Raw genomic sequence first — 22,484 nt, forward strand, 5'->3', positions numbered from 1 at the left:
CAGCTCATATTAGAAAATTGGGATGACAACCTACTGTCCCATTTAACAACCAGCTTGAGAAACAGGGATAAATGCATGTTTCATTTTCTTGAATGTGATATTCAGCTCCAGGAGATTATCAGCTGAGACTGGGCTGTGTTTGACATGCCTGAGGTCAAGGTTAGGTAACACCCAAAAGCTGCACAGCCTGCTGTGCCCTCCCAGTGACTCTAACCCAGAGTGACCCAGCTCTCCCAGGGAGAAAAGCAGAGCTGCAGCACTTCATTTGCCATTCTTGTCCTTGCTCTGCCTCAGCTGGGCACAGAGAGGGAGCACAGGAGCGTGGCTTCTTGTGATGTGCTTTGCCTGTGCCTCCAGAGTCCAGGGAACTCAAGATGAGGGACGGGATATACATGGAAATAAATTTTGTCCCCACGGTTTTGTCGGGATTCTCTGCCCTTCCTATAATCTTTGTGGCACTTTGTAGCATTAAAACACTTCAGTAAATTACATTTAAATAGGATGTTTAACTTCAAGTTGGTGAAAGAAGGGGGTTGTGTGTTTAAAATTAGCAAAATCTGTGGAAGTGCACCACTGTTGATAGTTTCTTGCTGTGCACTTCCACAGAAAAATCTCTTTAAAAAAAAAGAAAAGGAAAAAGCAAGCACCTCTTAGGCTTCCCACACAACTGCAGAGATCTCCTTTTTGAAGTACTTGGGAAAATGATGGTAATTTGACATCTCTGTGTGACAGCTGTTGGTAAATTATGAGTTTTTAAGTGCAACCACTGTGTGTATGTGCTTGATGCCTGCAGATACACATAATGTTGCATATTAAAAAGTCAACATTTGCTTTCGTCATAGATAATCTGAGATTACACAGCTTTTGCCTGTGTGGAGTATGAAATCCCTGTGTTAATCATAATGTGGGAAGAATATTGACCTTGTAATAACCCCCAGGCATGAACAGTGACTACCTCCTAAAAAAACGTGTTCTATTCACTGAAATAGTAAAATAAGCAAATGGACTTCCTGTAGAATTACTGAAGTCCCTATACAAGTGCCAGTTCATATTAATAGTAACATTTAACTAAGCCTTTCTCTAATTTTTTATCAGCCATCTTGCATGTACCACATTAAAAAGCTTGCTTTTCAGTATTAACTAAATGTCTCATCAAGTTGTTATTGGTTATATTTGCTGTGCTCTAGGATGCAGTGTAAAGACACATTCAATTTAGGACAAATTCAAGTTGATACCTACGTGTTGCACAGTTTAGTTGTATGGATTTTGTGACACAGGAGGGAGCAGACTACTTCCACTCACATTTTGAGCAGTAATTGCAGCTTCAGCTAGAAGAGACTGTGTTGGGATTATGAAGTGCTCCTGAGATAGTAAATTTCTTCTTTTTCACCAAAAGTATCTGGTGAAAAGCATGGATCTGTGCTGTACTGTTGTCAGAGTCCTAGAGCATTTTCAATTTTAATGTTTTTTATTCTGTTGTTGTGCGTTGGTTATGGTTGTTTTTTTCCTTCATAGCATTGGGGAAAATCATTTTTAGAATTTGCTGCATTTCTTAGTAGATGGCACTGAGAAAATCATTGATATGTTTCAGAACCCTGTATCAGGAAGTCAGGGTTTTAAAAATTACATTTGCAAGCATTATTTTTATATGGCTTTTCTGAACTTTTGTTAGCAGGTTTGCAAATGACAAATGCTGTTTTCCTTTTAAGGAAATTATTTATTTAGGATACAGCCAGGCTAACAAAACTTTGCCCTGATGATAAGCTGTTAATAGTCCATCTGCTTCTCCTAATGCATAAGTATTGTCATGGAAATGAGAGTGCAACATATTTCTAATTTTGCAACGAAATGAAATTAAATATGGCTTATTGCATCATGCATTTTGCTTACTATTCCTGTCTAATACAGTTTCAATGTATCTAATTGAACAGAAAAAGTAAAACAGCAGCATCCTGGGATTGAAAGTGGAAACTGAGATCTCCCATCTCATTTTTTGGACATTTCAGTTGGAGGGGCATTGGGGTGGGCGGGTTTTTGTTTTGGTTTGGTTTTTTGCTGGCTGATGCTTTGAATCTCATAGGTACTCTGGCTGTTCTGCCTCAGCATATGGTTACCTGTCAGTGTTGATCAACAGACACACTTGCTCCAAGTCTTCTTGCTGCCTGCGTATTCACAGTTCCAGATTTTGATACTCTTTAAGAGGCAATACTTGAACACAGCTTAGTACAAAACATTGCTCACCTGTCACCAGTGGCCATCTGCTGCCTATGTGGGTCAATTGTGTTTATATCAGCTGGATCATGGGTTGAATTGCTAAAATAAGTGCAGGTTTCTCAAAAAAATCAAGGTGACTTGAACAGGAGCTTTGTGCCTGGAGGAGCCCCATGTGTGTGTGCACATGCATGCGGTGAAGTTCAAGGACACTTTTTAATCACAATCACTTTATTCACTAGGCAGCATGGCCAGAGTCCCCTGATTAATTTAGTTATGGGGTTTTGTCACCAGACTGTGCCTGTGCTGCAGGTGTGTGAATCATCAGGGCCATAACTCTGGGCTGGGTGCAATACTCCTCTGGAGCATCATGGAGACACAGCAACCTTTGTCCTTAAATTTCCAGAAACCTTCAGACCCTGTTGAGACCATGGCCAAGAACTGTCTGTCATTGGTTGTGATTTCAGCACTGTGTTAGCAGGTTTTTGTTAGGTCAGCTGACAAATGTTCTGGCTTTCAGAAAGGGAGAGCTACATAATAATTTAACAAATCACATGGTTCAGCCTAGTCAGAAGTGTCAGCTCATGCTGCACTGCTTCACTTTGTCCTTAGACAGCAAAGTACCAGTAGGTGAGGGCTCAGTCCTGTGATTCTTAATCAGAGCTTTGCATTCCCAAAATGTCTTTGGTCCCTGCAGTAGCTGGTAGGACACAGTTATTCTGGGCAGTGTGCAGCTGCCATTTCCTTCTGTGTGTGCTGTAAAGCAGCACATTTCAGAGGGAGGGAGCTCTGCAGGCAAGAGGGGCTGTTTGAGATTCATCATGGCTGCTTCAGCTGTGTGGAGCATGACAAAAACGAGCCATGTCTGCAGTTCCTAATGAGGAGATGTGAAGCCATTCATCACGTTGGAGGAGAATGGGGTAGGCGAGCTGGCAGCCTTCCTGCCAACTCCCAGGGCTCCCTGCCAAGTGGGCAGCTGGAGGAGTTGGACCAGGCTCTCTTGGAGGAGCCAGTGTTGAATTCTTGAGAAGTATTTCTCCTTTTGAGAAAGTTTCAGATGCAACTTTTTCCTTCAAGTCACTGTGAATTTTTCAGAGAGTTCAAATTCTTTTACTAAGTGGGTTTTGCGATTTCTGTATGGGGGTTAATAAAAGTAGGAGCACACCCTGCTTACACAGACACAGGCAAACAAACTTTGTTTCCATATTGCCTTTTATGAAGGGGTGTATATTTACACCGCATGAAATCAGCTGAAAAGATATTTCCCTAGTGATTCTATTCTCAAGTTGTTTGAATCACAAAAGGATTGACTTTTGCAGAAAGTATTTTGTATTGATGAGAAGAATAGAGCAAGGTAGTTAACCTTTGCTATACTTCTCTTTCTGGAGTTTAGAAGAGAATATATAAGTTGAATAAGGAGGCATATTAAAGTGGTGATAAACCTACCAACCTGACAGAATAAATTGAATAAAGTGCAGTAATGCTAGAAAAGGGAGAGGAGAAGGTAAACACTCCTCTGCGTGAAACTAGAGCATTTGCTCTCTGGAATATGAAATTTTTTCTTAACTGTTCAGCTAGTCATAATTACAGTCAGGGAAATAAAGCATTCACTCCTTACTTTATACTTTTGGCTATAATTTAGGAAGATTGTTTGCTTACTGTAAACTCCACCAAAAAAACCCCAAAAAAACTAAAAAAAAAAACCCAAAAAACAACAACAAAACAAACAAAAAACCCAAACAAACAAAAAAAAAAGCCATACTGCTTTTCATAAGAGTTGTTATTCACTACAGGAAGAAGAGTGGTGTTTGGCTGGTGTGATGCTGGGTGGCCAACTCAAAAATCTGACGTTCCAAACCAGAGCTTCAGTTCATTACAAAAGTGGAGAAGGTTCCTGAGGAGCCTTTGTTATGAAAACCAAACTATTAAGGGTTTCAACTTTACTCAGGTTGAGCCAGTGATGTTGTAGACACAAATCCCCTTCTCTGCTCTGTGCAGACCTACAGGCACAGACACACTGGGGCAGCAGACTTTGCTAAAAAGGAACAGCTTAAAAAAAAAACAACCCCACACTGCTGTTTCCATGATCATTCTATTTCTGTTTTTCTTGGCAGTTTTCTCTTTTAGATGGACTTTTACAGTGCAGCTTCCTTCTGGCAATCACCACGTTCTGTGGGGTGTCAGTGTGCACAGCCAGCTGTGCCGTGTGCCCACTTAGAGCTGTCTAGGAAAAATAATGGCTTTTGCTTTCAGAAACATTGGAAAGGTGAGAAAAATGCTCAAAAAGAGATTATGAATTTTTTCCAAGCACTAATCAACCAGTAAAGCATAAAGCAGTTCTCTGCATAGCAGTTCTGCTGCAGCTCACAGAGTGAGATCTGGACTAATATTTTTTAGCCAGGTGTTCCCACTGTGGTGTTACCAACACAGTCACATTTGGAGTTTTGCAATATGGATCTTCAGCCCTAGGGTGCAGGTGCCCTCCCATGATGGGCTGGGTTACCAGACCTGCATCTGATGAGAAATTATCCTGAGAGCCATAGTCAGCACTGCAGTGTTGGAGGCAGCAGTGTACATCACAAATTAGGGCAAACACAGCCTGGTCTAAATCTTCACTCTGTGGGACTGAGCTTTGTTTTCCCCACAGCCTCATCTGTATTGAGGATGATGTTTGCTTCACTGGTACCTGAAAATGGTTGACTGTTATGTCTACTTTTTCCTTTTTTTTTTCATTTCTTTTTCAGTTAGTGACTTGCAGTGTTTGCTGCATACTCTTAGGAAGTACCTTGACAGATTGTTTTAGCCTTTCTGGAAATAACAAACAGCATGTAATTCAAAGGATTAGCAAATGAGAGCACTGTGAGTTACAGAAAAGGCCTGTGTTCTCTAATACTTGCTCTTTTAATCATAATGAATGTGACTTTCTTGAGGCATGTAAGATATTTCTGTTTTGCTCTTTATACCAGACAAAAATACTGACTCCCTAACCAAGGAAGGTTCATCATAGAGAGACTCACACAATGGTTTGGGCTGAAATGGACCTTGAAGATCATCTAGTTCCACCCCCTGCCATGGGCAAGGACACTTTATAAGGGATAACTTTCTGGAGAAGGGTCTGAACTGAGTTTGGGAATTTCAGCTGGTTTGATGATGATGTGCTGGAGGTGATAGAGGGGCTGAAAGAAGGATTTGAGGGGCTGCAGGCAGCTGTGAGCCAGGCTGCAAGCTCAGGCCACCAGGCAGCACACACACACACACACACACACACACACACACACACACACACACACACACACACACACACACACACACCCTCTTTTCTAGGGATCAGACACATCTTTCTTCCTTCAAAGCAACAGTGCTGCTTAGAGGTGAGGTTGGAAAATGGATGGGAAACAGGTGGTAAGCTATTTATTATAGATTAAGTGATGGCAGTGCTCTCTGAGCTGTCAAAACACAAACCCATATTTCTTTTCCCATGGAGCTTCCTCCCAAATAAATGGACCAGTCAGACACAGAACTCAGCAGTGCACAGCAGCAGTTTATTAAAAAAGTGCAAAACTAAGCAAACAACCCAGCATTCCCTACATAACAGACAAACACAGGATCATAGGAGAATTAATACTTCAGATAGGTTTAATTGCTGGTTCTCAGCTGGTTTTCTGCCTGAACTAAGGAGTAGTTTAAATAAATAATATTTTATGTGCAGACTGCATGAAATGGTTTCATGTCCTTAATTCATTGTTTTCAACAGATTACCTTTTTGTAAATTCCCTCTTTTGAGATTATATGTAGTATGCATTTCTCTGACTGAAAGGTGGTATATTTTATCCCATATATAAAACCAGAATTTATATAATTTGTCTTTAGTAGAAATAGCTTCCAGATCTTTTTATTAGCAGCCACTAGAGAGTTTCTGTAAGATTTAAACCAGTGAGAGAGTTGAGAAACTTTTTGCCACTTCTTTAACCTGAATATTGAGAACTGAAATTAGAATATTCAGCTCCATGCAGCGCAAATTGCATGTCCCCAGCTATGCTGAGAAGTGTTAACTTGCTTTTCTAAAATGAGCCAGCTCTGAATTTATACTGTTGTTGCCATGGGTTGGGGAGGATTGATGCTGCAATGCCTCTGCACGACAGGGCTGACTGCAGGTTTATGCATCAATGTTAGCATCAGCTCCTAGGAAGAGCCTCCAGCTGTGAATGTTCTGTTACTGGGATTCATTTCTGTGTTGCACAAGATTTAATGCAGAATAGTGTGCCTTGACCTCCTTGAATATGTGTCCTGATTGCATGACTTAGTTATGAAGGTTGTGCTTTATTTTCCTGATAAAAGCAGTAGATATATATATATATATATATACACACATTGTTATGCAGCAATACTGGGAAATTGCTGTTCCAACTCAGAGCCTGGAGTTCTCCCATTATACACAAACATTCAAATGAAGATGAGGAATCCTATATTTAATTCAGGAGGTTTCATTATGTTTGGCCAGGAAAAGGGGTCAAGATTTTTTCAGACAACTCAAAAAGAACGTTTAATATGTTTTCACTGGAGCAGAGCAGTGCCTTTTCTAGAGCACCTGGAATCTCAGCTGGTGGAGGAAAAGCTTTGGGATGGATTTTTGCTCTGGTTTCCCTTGGAGGTGTTGAACCCTCTGAAGGCTGAACTCTCTGAAGCCCCTGCAGGCTCTCGCTGCCTTGGTCCAGTGTCGTGAGCTGCTGTTTGCTGCCACCTACCGTTTTAATTAGGAGCCTTAATTAGTGTACCAGGAGCGTGTTGTGTTGGCAAAGCCAGCAGCTTGGCTGGTTTGGGAGTCAGGAAAACGCTGGTGCAGCTGCTCCTGGAGATTGCTGCTTTAGAGCCTGCGCCTGTAGGAAAGCGCCAGCAGCTCCACTTCAACACCAATCAAACCACCAACTTCCCCCCTGCTGCCCAAAAAAAAGCCCTAAAAGGGTCTGTTGTTGCCTCAGCTCCATGAAAAACCACCTCAGGTCATTACAGGTGATGATTGTCAAATGTGTTTTGCAGGACATTCCATTACTGCTTGGGTGGGAGGTGGTGAGCTGCTGAATTTCTCCCATTTTCTTCTCAGCATTGCATTTTCTTCGGGGTGGTACATTTAGAATGGGGTTTTGTTTCTTTTTAGGTAGCTCTTAGATTTTTTGTGAATAACAAAAATTAAAATATCCCTTGTTTTGTGTTTTTCAGCTCTTTGTTGGTCTTGGATTTCCATATGAAGGGCCAGCTCCCTTGGAGGCCATTGCCAATGGATGTGCTTTCCTAAATTTAAGATTTAACCCACCAAAAAGTAGCAAAAACACAGATTTTTTCAAAGGCAAACCTACACTCCGAGAGGTAAGCTCTATCAATATTGATAATTTTTTTATTGAAAATGCTTGTGGATTTCCTTTTAGTAAGAGAATGTAAGAGAAATTGCATTAATGTTCAAGGTTTATTGCCAGAGGTGTGCAACTGCTTTTTTCTTTAGTCATTGATGGGAGTATCGGTCCTTATTTTTGTAGGACAATTAAAATGGTGGTGTTAGCACACTTCAGTCTTTACCTCTAGGTTTGCTTTAGGTACATTCTGCTGCTTCTTACTGAGACATCATAAACTGAAGTTTCTTTTGGAAACCTGATGTTCTGCCCAGGAACAGATCTGTCGTTTTGATACATCATTTGAAAGTGTTTTTATTTTGTTGAAGAAACAGACATTGCAGTGTACTGTGCAGGAAGTAAATAGGTGTTTAAGCAAATTATGAAAAGGGCATTTGTGGGTGGTTATGTGTGTTTTGGGATTTTTTTTTTCTTCAGAAAAGACCTGTTCAAGGCACTGTTGAGTTAAGGTATTGATGGTCACCCACCGTGGTTGGGGTTAAATGCTGAAGACTTTTGCAGAACTGACTCTTGAAGAAAACAGGAAAACCAAACTCCAAGCTTTTAAAAGAGTCAGTGTGTTTAGGCTCTAGTGAGAGAAGACTGAAGCTAAGTAAAGCAACCCCTCACCTTGGCACTGACTTTGGAACATTTTTCATTTATTCAGTGTAGGTAAAATTCAGCCTATACTTGTAAACATTTAATAGTCACAGAGCCATTTCTGACATCAGCTCTCATGTCTGTGGCCATGCCTTGCTCACAGGTGTATGCACATATATTCTTTATGTATTTACATCAAGGGAAAGCTCTCAGGTAACATGCAGATGATTCAGGTTATGCTTGGGCCATATAAATTGTGTCCTGAGCAGCACCAGCTGGTTGATAAGCAGAAGACAGTTTCCCATTTTTAAGCAGAAGCACACAAAAAATTTGTTTATAATTTTATGATCCACAACTGTAATTGCCTTTCTTCACTGAATTATGTCCTGAACAAGCTAAAGCTTGCCCCTTCTCTCAGTCTATGTTGCTAACAAAGGAGACAGCAATAAGGGAATAAAAACCTGTTTCAACTTTCTCCTTGGGCTTGACACATCTCAAGACTTTTCTTTTTGAGTCCCTCAGTTTTTGTGTCATTTCCAGTTGTTCTGTGCCCCAACACCATAACTGGTCAGGCTCAGTAAATAATCTGAACCCATCTAAGTGCTTTGTGGGAATTTCAGGGCTTGGAATGCCATGATAAATCCTGATTGCATGTGTCAGCGCTAACAGAAATGCTGTGTGCCTGACTTGTACAGAAAAATAATCCCTATTGACTGCTCAAGTCCAAAGTACATCATATATATCCATACATTGCTGCCTTCACATGCCCTGCTGACCTGTCCTGAGAGTAACCATTTCTCTGACTGCTCTTCACAGCTGCATTTAGATCCCATTGCCAGTAATCCATGTGCTGGCTCTTTGGGAGCCTTAATGCCTCTCTCCATTCTTCAAGTGCTCAAGAAGAGCAAAAAGACCTTGTGTGGTTCTGTGACATGATTATCCATACAAGGGTTTGAAGTCTGCCTTTCTGGTTTCGTAAAGTAACCTCTGCAAGTTGCTGTTCTCCACAAGCAAAATGCAATGGCTATTTTTAATGGATTTTTTAATGGTGAATGCAACAGTTTCTGGCAGATCAAAGGAAAAGATCAAGTACAGTGTATCTCCTAGTGCAGGAGAAGGTTCTTCCCCACAGACACTGCTTCCTTCTTCAGATCTCCTGCAATGTCTTTTTATCCTAATGACAGCATAAAGAGGCAGCTGTGTAAACACTGCTTATAAACAACCTATCCTGTGGGGTTTTTTGGTATTTACTGAAAATGCAGGTTTTTTTCTGAGGCTGGTGTGAACCACTTCTCTCTTCTGTAGCTTTTGCTCCCTTTTGTGTGTTCACGTGCATGTTCTCACTCCTGGGTGACCAGTCACAAAAAATACTTACTGAGCTGTCCTGCTAGTTCTGAAAGCAACTCTGATACAGCTTTTCTTAGTTACCCTCTTGGGCATTAATTGATATTGTTTTCTGACCAAGTGATGAGTAAAATATTGGTTATCACTCTTGGTGAGGTCACGTTACTCTTCTAGTCTCAGTCATGAGAGTCAGAATTCATCCCTGGTTTTTAAAATTATTCTTTCTTCACTATTGGTCACAGAACTCTGGAAATGTGTGACATTTGAAGGATGCAGGGTGAGGATGACATCTCTGGGAGCCAGCTGTGCAGGTCTAAGCAGGACTTGTGGCAGTGAGAGGTTGTGAAGAAGGAGGGTGGCTCTGTGAATGAGCTGTGGGGAAGCAGGGTCATGCTGCAAGTAATTTCAGTAAACATCAAGTCTTCTGTGATGTGGGTCTTCGTGAGGATTGAAGCCACAAATTAGAGGTGCACGTATCTGACTTGTGATCTGTGTTATCTGATTTTCAGTTTTCCAACTAAATTCACACTCTAAATTTAAAGAGAAAATCTGAAAAGTAACTCAGAAGGAATGATGCTGACTGTTGTGTTCTAACTGATTAATCCAAGGCTGATTAAGAGAGTGAGAGGCAAGGATATCTTTACCCATTAATTTTTACCAACATAATTTCTTCTTTCAGTTGACCTCTCAGCATCCCTATGCTGAAGTTTACATTGGGAAGCCCCATGTGTGGACTGTGGACATCAATGATCTTTCTGAGGTTGAGAAGGCTGTGAAATCAATTTTGAATCAAAAGGTGAGAAATGTGTCTTCAGTTTGCTATCAGCACTTGAGGGTGTAGTGTGTACTGCACATACCGTGCTTCCTAATTTTATTCTAATGAGTGCTGCATTTTGGTAGGATATTGAAGAAAAAATGGTTATTCCATATCTGTGGTATTGAAATTCTTATGTTTTAGTACTGGATATGTCAGGTTCTTGAAAAAAATGAGTGGGTGAATTTGTATAGAAAAGAGAATTTCACAGGTGAATTATACAGCAATCTGTGTTTTTTGTGCATTCAGTGAGGAAGCTTCATTGTTGATTCTCAGAGCATTGCAGACTCTGCCCTGCTCCACTCTGAGTTTGTAGCCTTGAGATTCCCACAGAAGTGCTTGTGCACTTACAGTGAGGAATGGCAATGAGGGCACTTCAAGGGGGGAAGAGTATGAAGGAATTTTCAAAGGTATCACAATCTGTTTTGTCACTTCAGCTTCAAAACTGAAACTTAGTTAAAACAGGAGCTCTGGAATCCCAGAGGCTCTCAGACTAGCCTTATATCTGCCACTTTGCAGTGTGCCCTGAATTTCCACAAAGATAGTCATGGAGCAATTCTTACTGCCTTTAAAAAGGAGAAAAATCAACTAAAACTGCTGATGGTTTTGTAAACTTATTTTTCAATGAGTTTATTAATGCTTTTTGTTGCTATAATGGAGTATTTGGACCAGAAGCTACTGTCACAGAGTACACAATGAAGTTGATTGGAACAAAAACCCCTCTAACCTCAACACATTGTCTCCACAGATTGACCCTTATTTGCCCTATGAATTTACCTGTGAGGGAATGCTGCAGAGGATGAATGCCTTTATTGAGAAACAGGTATGAACTTCTGTTTTGGATGATGTTGGAAAGGGAGGACCATCTCCATTTTAAAGCTTCTCAGTGTTTCTGCTGTCCAAGTAGGAATAGTAGCTGTGCAGACCTTGGCATTATATGAAAGCAGAAAGGCAAAGCCATTTTTCAGTGCGTATGTGACTTCCTTAGCTGTGTACACACATAAAAGCTTTGGATCAAGAAGGATCACTTAAATACTGAGGTACTTTTTGATGGAATTGCAGTCTCTGGGCGGAATTGCAGTCTCTGGGCAGAATTGCAGCCTCTGGGCAGATTTTTCAAGTATTTAGTTTCAATCAATAAAGATTTAAATGGTTTGGAACTCAGTTACTTAGAGGACTTTTGGTCCCTGGGCATTACTGCCAGCTGAGAGCAGCAGGAGATGTTCAGTTGAGTAATAAACTGCAGGGATTTACATGGGACCCTGGTTTCTAGAAATTGTGTGTTTGCTTGGACTTGTGCCCAAGCCAGATCTGTTGCAGTAGCCAGCTCTGCCTTTTGTTCTGGCTGCTGCAGAGCAGAGATAGGAATAACCTTTATCTCTGATATGTCATTTAATTGCCAGCATTTCTTTCAAGGGCACTGGACATCTGTCTGCCCTTGTGTTTTTGAAGGTGGGTGCTATAAAAGACAGTCCTAAAGAATAACACAGCTCCAGGTCAGGAGGGCAATTAACACAGCAGAGCTATTCCCACTTCCCTGCCAATAAACACTTTAAGCTTTTTGCTTCTGTATTGATGACAAAACCTGTAAAAGTATCACTACTGCTTTTGATTATTCTACCCAAGTTAGTTATAATTGGGAGTTTTTGTCAATCAGGAAGAAGTGGAGCTCAATGTAAGGGAGCAAAAGACAAGAGATGGCACCTGTGGCTGAAACCTGTGTCTTCCCTCTGGTCCTCCCCTAAGGGCTAAGCCCTCCCTTGTGCTTCTCAGAAATCCACAGAATATTGTAATTTTGTTCATTGCTTTGACTATTTGTCAAAAGCTGGTGGTGCTTCACAGCTCCCAGGATGCTTGAGCACAATTTTTAGCTGCATGTACTTAGCACTTTGCCTAATTATCATGTCAGATGAACCAAAAATAAAAAGCAAAAATAGAGATTGAGACCTTATTTTGATAAGTTTGTGGTGAAGGCAGGAAGCACAGAGAAAGCAGCACAAGCTTGAAATGGGAACAAAGTTGCTGGAATAAAAATTGGTTAAATAATAATGGTTAAATAAAGTTAAATAATGGTTAAATAACAATTGGTTAAATAAAGCTGCTGGAATAAACCACTGGTTCAGTGGTTGTGTGGTTGCCCATGGCAGTGGGGTCTTCAGGGGATGTTTGAGTGTGAAGACATGGGGCCAGATACACTGGGCAGCTGGTCACTCTCTGGACAGTGGAACTGTAGCATTTAAAGGTGCCCCTCATAACAAAACATGATCTGTCACTGCAGGATTTCTGTCACGGGCAGGTGATGTGGCCCCCATTAAGTGCCCTTCAAGTCAAAATTGCTGAACCTGGAAAATCCTGTAAGCAAGTTTGTCAGGAAAGCCAGCTCATCTGTGAGCCTTCCTTCTTCCAGCATCTTAACAAGGACAAAGCTCTGCTTAGGTAAGTACTTCTATCACAAATATGTTGTTTGGTCTCCTTATTGCACTGGTTTTTACCACACTTGGAATTTAGAGCACAGGTTCTGTGAGAAGGGAGGGTGGGGAGAGCAGCTCTGGCTGCAGCAAGCTGTGAGTGAGAGCCTGGCAGTGCTTTGGGGTGTGTGTGTAGTGCTGACTGCTGAGAGCACCCTGCCAGGAGCACAGGGGCCACAACCCTTCTGTCACCATTGTCCTGGGGAGAGGACTGTGAGCCCTGCTACACTGGAGATGTTGGTGCAGATGTGTAAAACTCACCAGCTGTGCATTAAGGAAAGGAATGCTGCTTTGGGATGCTCTATTGGAAATGTGTCTGTGTTCCTCTCAGAGTGAAAACAAAGTCCTCAAAACCAGGCTCCCACAAATGGCTGCTGGGGAATCTGCTTTCCAGGTTTTCCATCCCCACTTTTTGCTAAATTACATTGTAGAAGATTTTGGGGTTTGTATTTTCTTTGAAAAGTTGTAATTTCCAGTGGAGTTCGGGAGCAGCTCATATAAAAACTTTCTTTCTAGCTGTCTAGACAAAATCATAATCCCATGGAAAAAAACCCGTCTGTTAAATGCTGAAGGTTACCAATGTTTCCAGAATAAGTGAAAAACAAGGTTTTGCTGGAATTGCTACCCCAGTGCTTAAGCTTTGTGGTCAGCAAATGGCAACTGGCATTTTCCATTTTCTGCTGGCTGGTTCCTGGGAGCTGCAGACTCTGTTCCCTGTAGCCCAGGAGCAGCATCCCTCATCCCCACAGTCAGCTCACCCACCTCCAGCTGGCTCTGGGGGGCTTCCCTGGGGAAGAGACTTCCTGAAATCAAAGAGAATATCTCCTGATTTCAGAGTCTTCGAGTCTGTCCTACTGAAAATCCATGGTGTATTGAAATCTTAGGTTTTGGGGAATAGTCAAAAGCAGTTTTTTCTCTTTAACTTCTTTTGTTAATCTTTAGGAAGCAGTAAAGCTGTAAAGGCTGCACTGCCCTCTGCAGAGAGAATCTGTACAGCAGAAAAGCCATGTTCTGGAAAGCTGCCCTTGTAAATGCACTCAGTTTAGGATCTAGTAGAGCAGAGTTTGTTATTTTTAGTGAGGAAGGTTGAAAACTGAACCAAACTGCCATGACCTCAGGTGTGATGCAGATGACATGCTTTGCTTTTTAGGTACAATATCGAATGTCTCACCATGGAGTCTGCAAACGATATCCTGGTCCCCTCTTTTGATGGAAGGAGGAAGCACTGTGTTTTTCAAGGTGACCTGCTACTGTTCAGCTGTGCTGGCTCCCACCCTGCCCACAGAAGGATCTGCCCCTGCAGGGACTATATCAAGGGGCAGGTTGCGCTCTGCAAGGACTGCCTATAGCAGCAGCAGGGCTGCTCCCAGCTGGGCACAACCAGAGTCCTTTGGAGAGGAGATCCTTGGTACTCCCTGCACTTCGGTCCAGGTTTTCCACTGCAGGCAGAGCTATCATTGCTGAATTATCTACTAAGAGAGGAGGGATTCATAACAAAACAGCTGTAACTGATCTTTTCTTCCTGTAAGGACATTTGCAGTGTCACTCTTCAGATTCCTTCAGCTGTTTGTGAAGAGAAACGAGTCTCGTGTTCGACAGTGATTTGAAGATGACTGCACAGAATAGTTTGTAGAAGATTTCCAGACCCATCAAACTTCTGTTTTTGTTGTTTGGGTGAAGTGTTTTCTATTTTTTTAATGAGTTAGGACATCCCCCATCATGGTTAGCTAAAGGATCTCAACTTCATTCCAGTAGAAAATTGAAAAGTGTGCTTGAGGGAAGGGATGCTGGGGAAGGAGGACTAACATTTTATTCAAGGTGCACTGGTTTGGGTACAGCTTTGGCTTGAATGGCTACAGAGTGGTTTAGTTCACAAGAACTTGGAATAATGAGAGAGCTCTGTACCCTGCCATTGGGTTATTTGGGCTCAGTTGTTTTTGGGGTTTTTCCTTTTTTTTTTTTAATTAAATATTTGTATACAGTGAGGCATTGTCTGCATCACAGCTGCTGCACCAGAGCAGCCTAAGCAGAGTGTCACAAATGAGCAAATAGGCAGGTGCCAGCGTGTGACACATCCTGGTGACTGCACAGCTCACTGGGGTTGTGGCATTCCTCAGTGTGGAAAAGCTACAAAAACACACAACCATGTTTGGAATGGACTCATCACAGTTTACTGGTCCCATTTAGGGAGTAATCCTCAGAATTTGCCCATGCTTCTGTTGTAGTCTGTCTACTAGAAATACTGTGTGAAGCAAAAAGTATCAGCATCATTGGAGCAATATTATCCTTAGAGGCTCAGTTTGCTATGGCTTCCAGTAGTTAAAGTGTTGCTGAATGACATAGAAAGGTTAAACTCAGCTAACTATAATTATTGTATGGTAGAAATGTAAAATGTCTTCACAACTAGCTAGGTTTTTTAAGAGAATTTTTTTCTGGAGTTCAAGTAAGAAGAGACAAAGAACTGAAAAGAAAAGAATTAATCAGTCCTCTTGGGTTCTTTGATTTTTTTTCTGGTTTTAGGGGGCTGCTTGTTCCTTGTTTCTTCTTCCCGTTTAATCAGGCACACCAATTACAAATTTAGAAGAAAACAAATCAAGAGTTCAGAATTTAAATCAAAGTTGGGTTTTGGGGTTTTTTTGAGAGAAGCAAGTTAGCTCCTCTAAACTGCCTTCTTTTCACAGAAGTAATTTTTGTTATTTTCAGCAGAAGGTGACATGCTTGACAGCACCATTTGTAGTCAGGAAGTTACATGTTAAGATTAGTGAGAAACAAATCTGCAGTCAGTCTGTAGGTTTGCAATTTGGACATGCTCTCATCATGCTGGAATAAAACCCCAAATCAGCACAAATATTTTTTTTTCATAAAGATTACCAGGTAGTATGAAAGGCAGAGATGCTTTACATTTTCCTTTCTCAGACATACGTGCTTGGTTCAGATTTTTCTGGTAAGCAGTGTTCATTATCTGTGTGGGAATATTGACGGATGTGGTGACCTACCAAAGACCAGGCAAGGGAGATGCTATTGCACTGTGGAGAAATCCTCCAGAACAGTCTATGTTTTAAATTCCAATTTTAAAGCAGTGAATGAGCCTTTTCAAGCATTTGGTTTCCTGCCTCAACACTCCTGACAGTGTTACCTGTAACACTCCATGACATCCCTCTGCACATCACAGGAGGTTGTTGAGTATCCAAAAAGGGGCTGTGGGAGCTGTTGAACACCAGGGTCACCAGGATCTGGGTTTGATGATGTGCAAATGTGCTGTATTTTAGATTAATTTTCCAGAAACAGAACAGCTGGGTTCTCTAATGGGAGGCAAAATTTTTGAATGAAAAGAAAACAAACGCAAACCAGTATGAAAATCCCTCCTGTTGCCACAGCTCAGCATTTGCTGCAGTCAGCACAAATGTAGTTTACCATAGTTTTACTGCCCTGGAAAAGCTGGGGGAGGACAATTGGAAATGGGTCTGAGCAGGCACAACAATTCATTCTGTATTTACATAAAATATCCCCTGCATACCTGTGCATATTTGTGCAACTAGAAAATGCTGCCTCTCGCAGTGTATGAACTTCCAGCTGGTGCTGAAAGTAAAGGCAAGAGCAGGACTTGTCTTCAGCCTGATGTTTTTCAGGCAGGAATTGATTTTGGGCTGGGATATCACAGAATTATGTTGGAAACAAAGATTTGTGCGTGTGCACTTAAAGGATGCAAAAGGTGGGCTTTGCTGTAGTGTAATTCTTTGCTGTAAATACATGTTTGCTTGGTTCCCCCTGCTGTAAGGCCCACATGGCAATACATACTGCATTTGATTTTGCCTCTAAACCTTTAAAGACGGGAGGGGTTTGGTATTTGTTATTATAACATTTTCTGGTCTAGTGCTTTGCTCAATGCTAAGTTTGCCTTTACCACAGCAGGGAGAGTTTATTATAAGCTGTTTTTTCATGCTGTAGCACTGTTTCTAGTCTGCTGAACTGAATTGTGCATTCTGGCAAAAATGCAACAGCAGCACCAATGCTGCTTGTGTTTCAGCCAGGGACAGAACATCCAAATTGGCTTCAGTGTCAGTGGTCTCTTGTTCTTGTTTCCACTGCAACCTCTAGAGAAGACTCATTAATCTTGAAGAATAACAAACCAAGACCTACAGCTTCATGTAAAAGGAGACTATCATGAGAACTGTAAGTGCATAGACTCTGCAAGCCTTGCTCACTGAGCTCCTCACCCTCCCCGTCCCACAGCCGCCTTCCCTCGCACAGTGAGAAATTAGTGAATCCTTCTGCAGATCAGCACTCAGGCAAATCCATGTGGGACTAGTGAAGAGTTTGAGTTATTTCCTACAACCTGGTTTAGATATCCACATTTCAGGCGAGTGGCAGCTTTCTGTCTGAGTTCCATAACTATTTTCTTTCCTAATTGAAGAATAAAGGTGTGTAGTCATGTTCTTGCACTCAAACAGGGACATCAGAGAGGGAACTGTGCTGCTCTTTTCAGTCTGAGTAGAGCTTGCAGCTTCCTGTGCTCAGAAGTCAGGTTTTTGCATGACTGCATTTGAATATATTGATCTGCGATTGATGGGGAAAAAAATGTCAAAAGTTGAATACCTAAACCATTTTACAAGCTTTTAAACATATCTCTCATATCAAGACATTCTTTGTTTTAAAATTTTGTATTTTTGTATGTGACCTAGTTTTTTTCAAAAATCTTGTTCCTACGGGATTAGAAAACTTGAGAGAAGCATTTACATATTTATTAAAATTAACATAAAAGGCTTGCCTTTGAAAGGTAAAGTTGGTAAATACACACTGTTTAAAAATGCCAATAAAAACCTCATTTATTTCATATATGCAAGTTGATTTGCACATGTATAAATAGAGTTGCTTTTTGCATTTTTTGCTTAGTTTCTATGTTTCTTTTTGTAATTTATAGTTGCAGCGGTGTGTTTGCTTGTTCATATCAGATTATGTTTCTACAAATATTTAATGTTTATGTGCCTTTTTTACTTTCTTTGGGGTTTGGATATGTGTTTGGAATATGGACACTGTCTGAACAATATAATGGAACACTAATTCCAGGTAAATTGTGCTGATGACTCTACAACTTAGTGGTGTGAATTTTGAATGTTTTTAAGTAGTGGAGAAATATGTTCTAAAACTATATAAGGCTTAATAAGATAAAAGATACTATAACTTTTCATAATTCCTGCAAAATATTGCTTCTGCAAGCAGAATGCAATTTAGTGAGAATCTGTGATTTGGCATGAGAGCTCCTGCTGGGACAGGATGTCTGTTCAATGACCAGGGAGCAAAGGAAAGCCATTAACATTCCCCAGGGAGACAATGATAACAGAAAACCTCCAGGAACAGCCAGAACTGATTTGATGGGCAGGAAAATTGAAGATCCAGAATGAGGTTTGGGAGGTGTTGGTTTTTCAGATAAAGATGTCTCTGCATGGACGTACACGGGGCGGTTCCTGGTGCTACCAGAGAATATTGGCCTTTTATCACAGCTGAACTGGCAGCTCTCAGTGTGCAGGGACTGGTCAGCTTAGTGCAGATGGATTTCCTTTTTTATGCTACTACTTTTCTGCAGTAGTATTTTGCAAAGTAGCTGCTTATCAGATTTCAGTTGGGATGGGCTTGTAGCCAGAGCCAGGACTCTGCACTTTCCCAGCTCCACTCTGCCCCAGCTACTTTGTGTCAGCTTCTGCACCTTGCTGATTATCAAGAATTCAGACTCATTGAAAATTTCTCTTGGTATCATCAGCTCCAAGTCAGGCTGTCATGTTGTACCACTGTCCTTTAAAATCCTAGGCAGCATCCTTGATTTGTCCTTAATACAAAAGCCATTCCCTCCCGTCTCAGAGTGTGTGGCCCATCTGTATTGCAAAGGGATTTCTGAGTTTGCAGCCCTGTTCATGTAAACAAAACCCAAATTGCTTTCTCAGGTATGTCTTTTGCCCAGAGTTCATTTCAGGACCAGATTTTGCCAGTAAAATAAATTAACTGGGATGAGTTGGGCTGGATATAGTCTCATCCAAGCCTCATTAACTTAGTGACTCCCCCTGGCTTCAGTGAGAGCACAACTCCTCCGTTCATGTTTCTTAAAATTGAAGAATCAGCCCTCCCTTTTTAATAAGTGTAAAGCACTGTACCTTAAATGATAAAGACCAAACACTTCCAAGGCATATTATTCACATATCAGCAGTCAGTTTTTCTTGCTGTCACAACATAGATCAGCTCTGACTAAGTTGATGATACTGATTAATTATTAAGGTATCAGTTGAAAATGTGGTTAAATTGCTATTCAGTCAACAGCTGGGAGTCTGAGGGATAGAATTTTTTATTGTTTATTTTTAGAGAGACCAGGAGTTATCAGTTTCTGATTTCCCAGTCCTTTTTCCAGGGGTGCTAACATTTGGCATGGCTGTTTCCTTGTGGTGTTTGTCCTGCAGCTGCTATGCCTTCAGCTTCTCACTTGTGATCTCTTCCCAGCTCCTTTGGCCCCATTGTTACAGGGAATGCTGTAAACTCCAGGAGAACAGTGCACTGACAGATGTGTTTTCATTGGAGCTGAAATGGCCAGGGACATAGAGGATTTTATTGTGATCTGCTTTAATATTGCTGTAAATGTAACATCAAACCACCCCGTTTTATGGGCAGTGACTTCAATCTCATCCACACATTTTCAAGCAATTCTGTAGGGGTTTTTTAAAATCAGTTTGTAACTTCCAAATTTAATTATATTTAAATGGAATGTGTAAACAGCAACTCCATGTATCAAGTGTAAAATGTTTACTGTAGGAATGTGTTTAAAATAGCAGAGGCTGGACCCCAGAGTGCCTCAGGTGTGAGGCATCATTCATTCTTCTTTCTTCCAGGAAAAGTAACAGAGTGCAACCATTGCTGATGTGCCTTGCACACTGGGCCCTGTTCATTTTTAACAGTGTCATCCTTTGCATATTCATGTAATTAGAACACATAAAAGTGGGTTTTAATTCAGCCAACCTCTCTCAAGAGCACTAAGCCACTTCTTTATTAAATGAGTAAATAAAACCAGGTCCTCAAAGTTTTGATAAAATGAGTAATAACTTCACCCTCAACACACAAAAACTGCTTTAAAAAATCAGTTGTGCTCAAGTGATTGAAACCCTTCTCTCTGCTGGGCAGTTCAGTGCAGGTGCAATTTATTAAAGTGAGCTGTGCATGGGACCAGAATTTGTCACCTGGTGTAAGGGCTCACAGAACTAAAGCATTGAGGACCCTCTGTCCCCATGGCCACCAAAGCACGTGGCTGCTTCTGGTGCAGGAAAACACATCTGTATTGTCACTGCAAACACAGCCCTGGGTCCTGCAGGAGCCACCAAATCCTTGGCTTTAAGGAGAACATGTAAATAATGCTGGGCATTTCCTGGAGCCATCCAGGGCATCAAGTGCATGAAACACGACCTGGCTCAGGCTCCAGCAGCTGCAAAGTAGTTTGAAGTATCAAATAGGCGCACGATAAATCAAGTTAAATTGCTGTCTGAAGGCAGTTAATTTTAATGGTGTAATACCCAGAACTAATTTATGTTCATTATCAGATCTGTTGACAGTACAGTGACAGTGAAAAATATTTTTAAGGAGTCGTGGGTTTAATTTGGTTTTTGTAAGGAATGCAGGAGAGGAGGAGGAAATGGCAGTTTTTACCAAAGGAAAAAAGAGAGTAAATTTTGTGAGAAAAGTTGCCCTTGAAGATTCTAAGACAGCCAAAAGAAAAATATCGGGGAATATTTACAAAGCTAATTTGGGCTTGGAGACTTTGATCCCCTGAGCTTGCTGAGCTGACCACTGCAGGGAGATTCTCCAGAGTGCTATTTGGGGCAGCTCTTTGGGTTCTGGTCTGCATCATTCCCTGCAGGAGTCTCCCTCCTCGTGGGTGAAGAGGGTCAGAGTCTGAATAAGCCCTGTGGCAGTGCAAATTGGGAAAAAACCCTACTGAATTCACTGGAAGTAAAATAACTGCTTTTTGCAAATAATAATGTGGAGTCAATGAGGGGTTTAAATGGACACAAGAACTTCAGGATCAGGCTGGTACTGTGGGGTGTTTGGTTTGAATTCTCCCCTAATAGGTTAATCCTTTGTTTTATTTCAGTGATTGTGTTCCACTATATTATGTTCAAGCAGTTGGATTCAAACAGAACAGAACGCAGTGGTTCAGATACTGCCAAGTTCCTGGGGTTCAATAAGATGGGATTTTTTTTTAATTTTTTTTTTTTTAGAACAGTAAATGTCTGTACTTTAATGGCATAGAAAAATGCTTTGTTTTCACTGTTGTAGAAAAAAAAAACTAGGGAGAATTTATTTTTCAATAAACTTTTTTCTTGTGTGATTTGGATTTATGATTGCTTTGTGCTTAAATAGGAATGCCATGAGCTGCCTTTTATCCCACACTGCATTTCTGGGGCTTCTTCCAACTCTGCAGCTGGGTGTTTCTGCTGCTGCCCCACCTGTGCACAGGTAAGTCCCACACCACAGCCAGCAGAACATCAGGTGAGTAATGAACTGTTTGCTTTGTTTTGCTTTAAACCTGGGTTGTAAAAATTGGATTATTGGGTTACATCAAGCCTCCTCTCAGGAGGCAGCTTTGTCACAGCAGGAGTTAGAAATTCCTGCTTTCCTATAAATTTACAGCACGCTCAATTACAGCACACACTGAATTTACAGCAGACTGTAAATCTGGGAGAAAGGGAAAGTGAGACTGGAATTGCACAGTGGCTCTCAGGCCTGCAAGACCTCCTGGCACAATACACCGTGGAGTTGAAAGATGGAGCTGCACTGTGGTAAAATAGCAGCTTTAGAGAGCATTCTCCTGCAGGATCCAATTGAACATGCTAAGCACTCAGGAATGAAACATTTGCATGAGGAACAAGGGCCCAGGCATGAAGCTTTGGCCCACGTGAGACTGGGGTGTGCATTCAGTGCCCTCAAGAGGTGCCACATGAAATCACCGTGGCAGCTCTGCACAAATACAAATGCCCAGGGTGACACTTCTCCAGGGGAGCTGTCAGGGTATGGCAGTGGCACCCATTCTGCTGACAGGCCTTTTCTGCCCACCTCAGGTTTTGTTAGCCCGGCCAAGAGTGAGGGAAGGGCTCTCTGTTGTCAGCTGCTGGGAATGTGGAGAGGTTTGGGTGGAGGCATCCAAGAGTAATAGAGCAATTAATGAAGGAGCAGTATGCAGTGGAAAAAATAATAGTTTAAAAAAAAAAAAGCTCTTTATCTGTTAAAAAAATATCCATTGGTAGCACAGTTGCTATGTATTAAAAAAAAAACAACACAACTGCACTGGAGAGAAGCAACAGTTCATTTTTTTTCAGCATTACCTTTTTCTAAGTTTGTTGAGGTTTTGTTTTTTTGTTTTTAATGTGGCCACACATAAATGAGTACTGTAGAATCAGAAGAGTACAGAAATCAGTAACTATCAGCTTGTACTGTCCCTCTCCCAGTGAATGACACACACCCTGGTGAGCAAGAGCATGAATGAAGATGTCAAACAGATGCCTGCAGGCTGGCAGAGGTTTTCGGGGTTGGATTTGGATATCCACTTGGCCAGTCTCTTCACTGAGGAGTTCTGTGCATTATGGCTGCAAAGGGTGGTTTTTTCACTGTGCAGTGGAAAGATCCACAGTT

At 41.4% G+C, this 22,484-nt stretch overlaps 1 protein-coding gene across 7 annotated transcripts in view; it reads left to right on the forward strand.

The window, feature by feature from the left end:
• MGAT5 (alpha-1,6-mannosylglycoprotein 6-beta-N-acetylglucosaminyltransferase) overlaps positions 1–21,189 on the forward strand; it is a 111,128-nt gene extending 89,939 nt beyond the window's left edge. For all 7 annotated transcript variants that reach the window (XM_030952887.1, XM_030952886.1, XM_030952888.1 and 4 more), the window contains 5 exons: positions 7,429–7,575; positions 10,219–10,335; positions 11,102–11,176; positions 12,632–12,789; positions 13,972–21,189. In XM_030952887.1, the coding sequence (XP_030808747.1) occupies positions 7,429–7,575; positions 10,219–10,335; positions 11,102–11,176; positions 12,632–12,789; positions 13,972–14,170 (696 nt within the window). In that variant the 3' untranslated portion in view covers positions 14,171–21,189. The remainder of the gene's footprint in view (positions 1–7,428; positions 7,576–10,218; positions 10,336–11,101; positions 11,177–12,631; positions 12,790–13,971) is intronic.
• Positions 21,190–22,484: the final 1,295 nt, after the last annotated feature.

Source organism: Camarhynchus parvulus, chromosome 7 (assembly GCF_901933205.1).
Source record: "Camarhynchus parvulus chromosome 7, STF_HiC, whole genome shotgun sequence".
Classification (NCBI taxonomy): domain Eukaryota; kingdom Metazoa; phylum Chordata; class Aves; order Passeriformes; family Thraupidae; genus Camarhynchus; species Camarhynchus parvulus.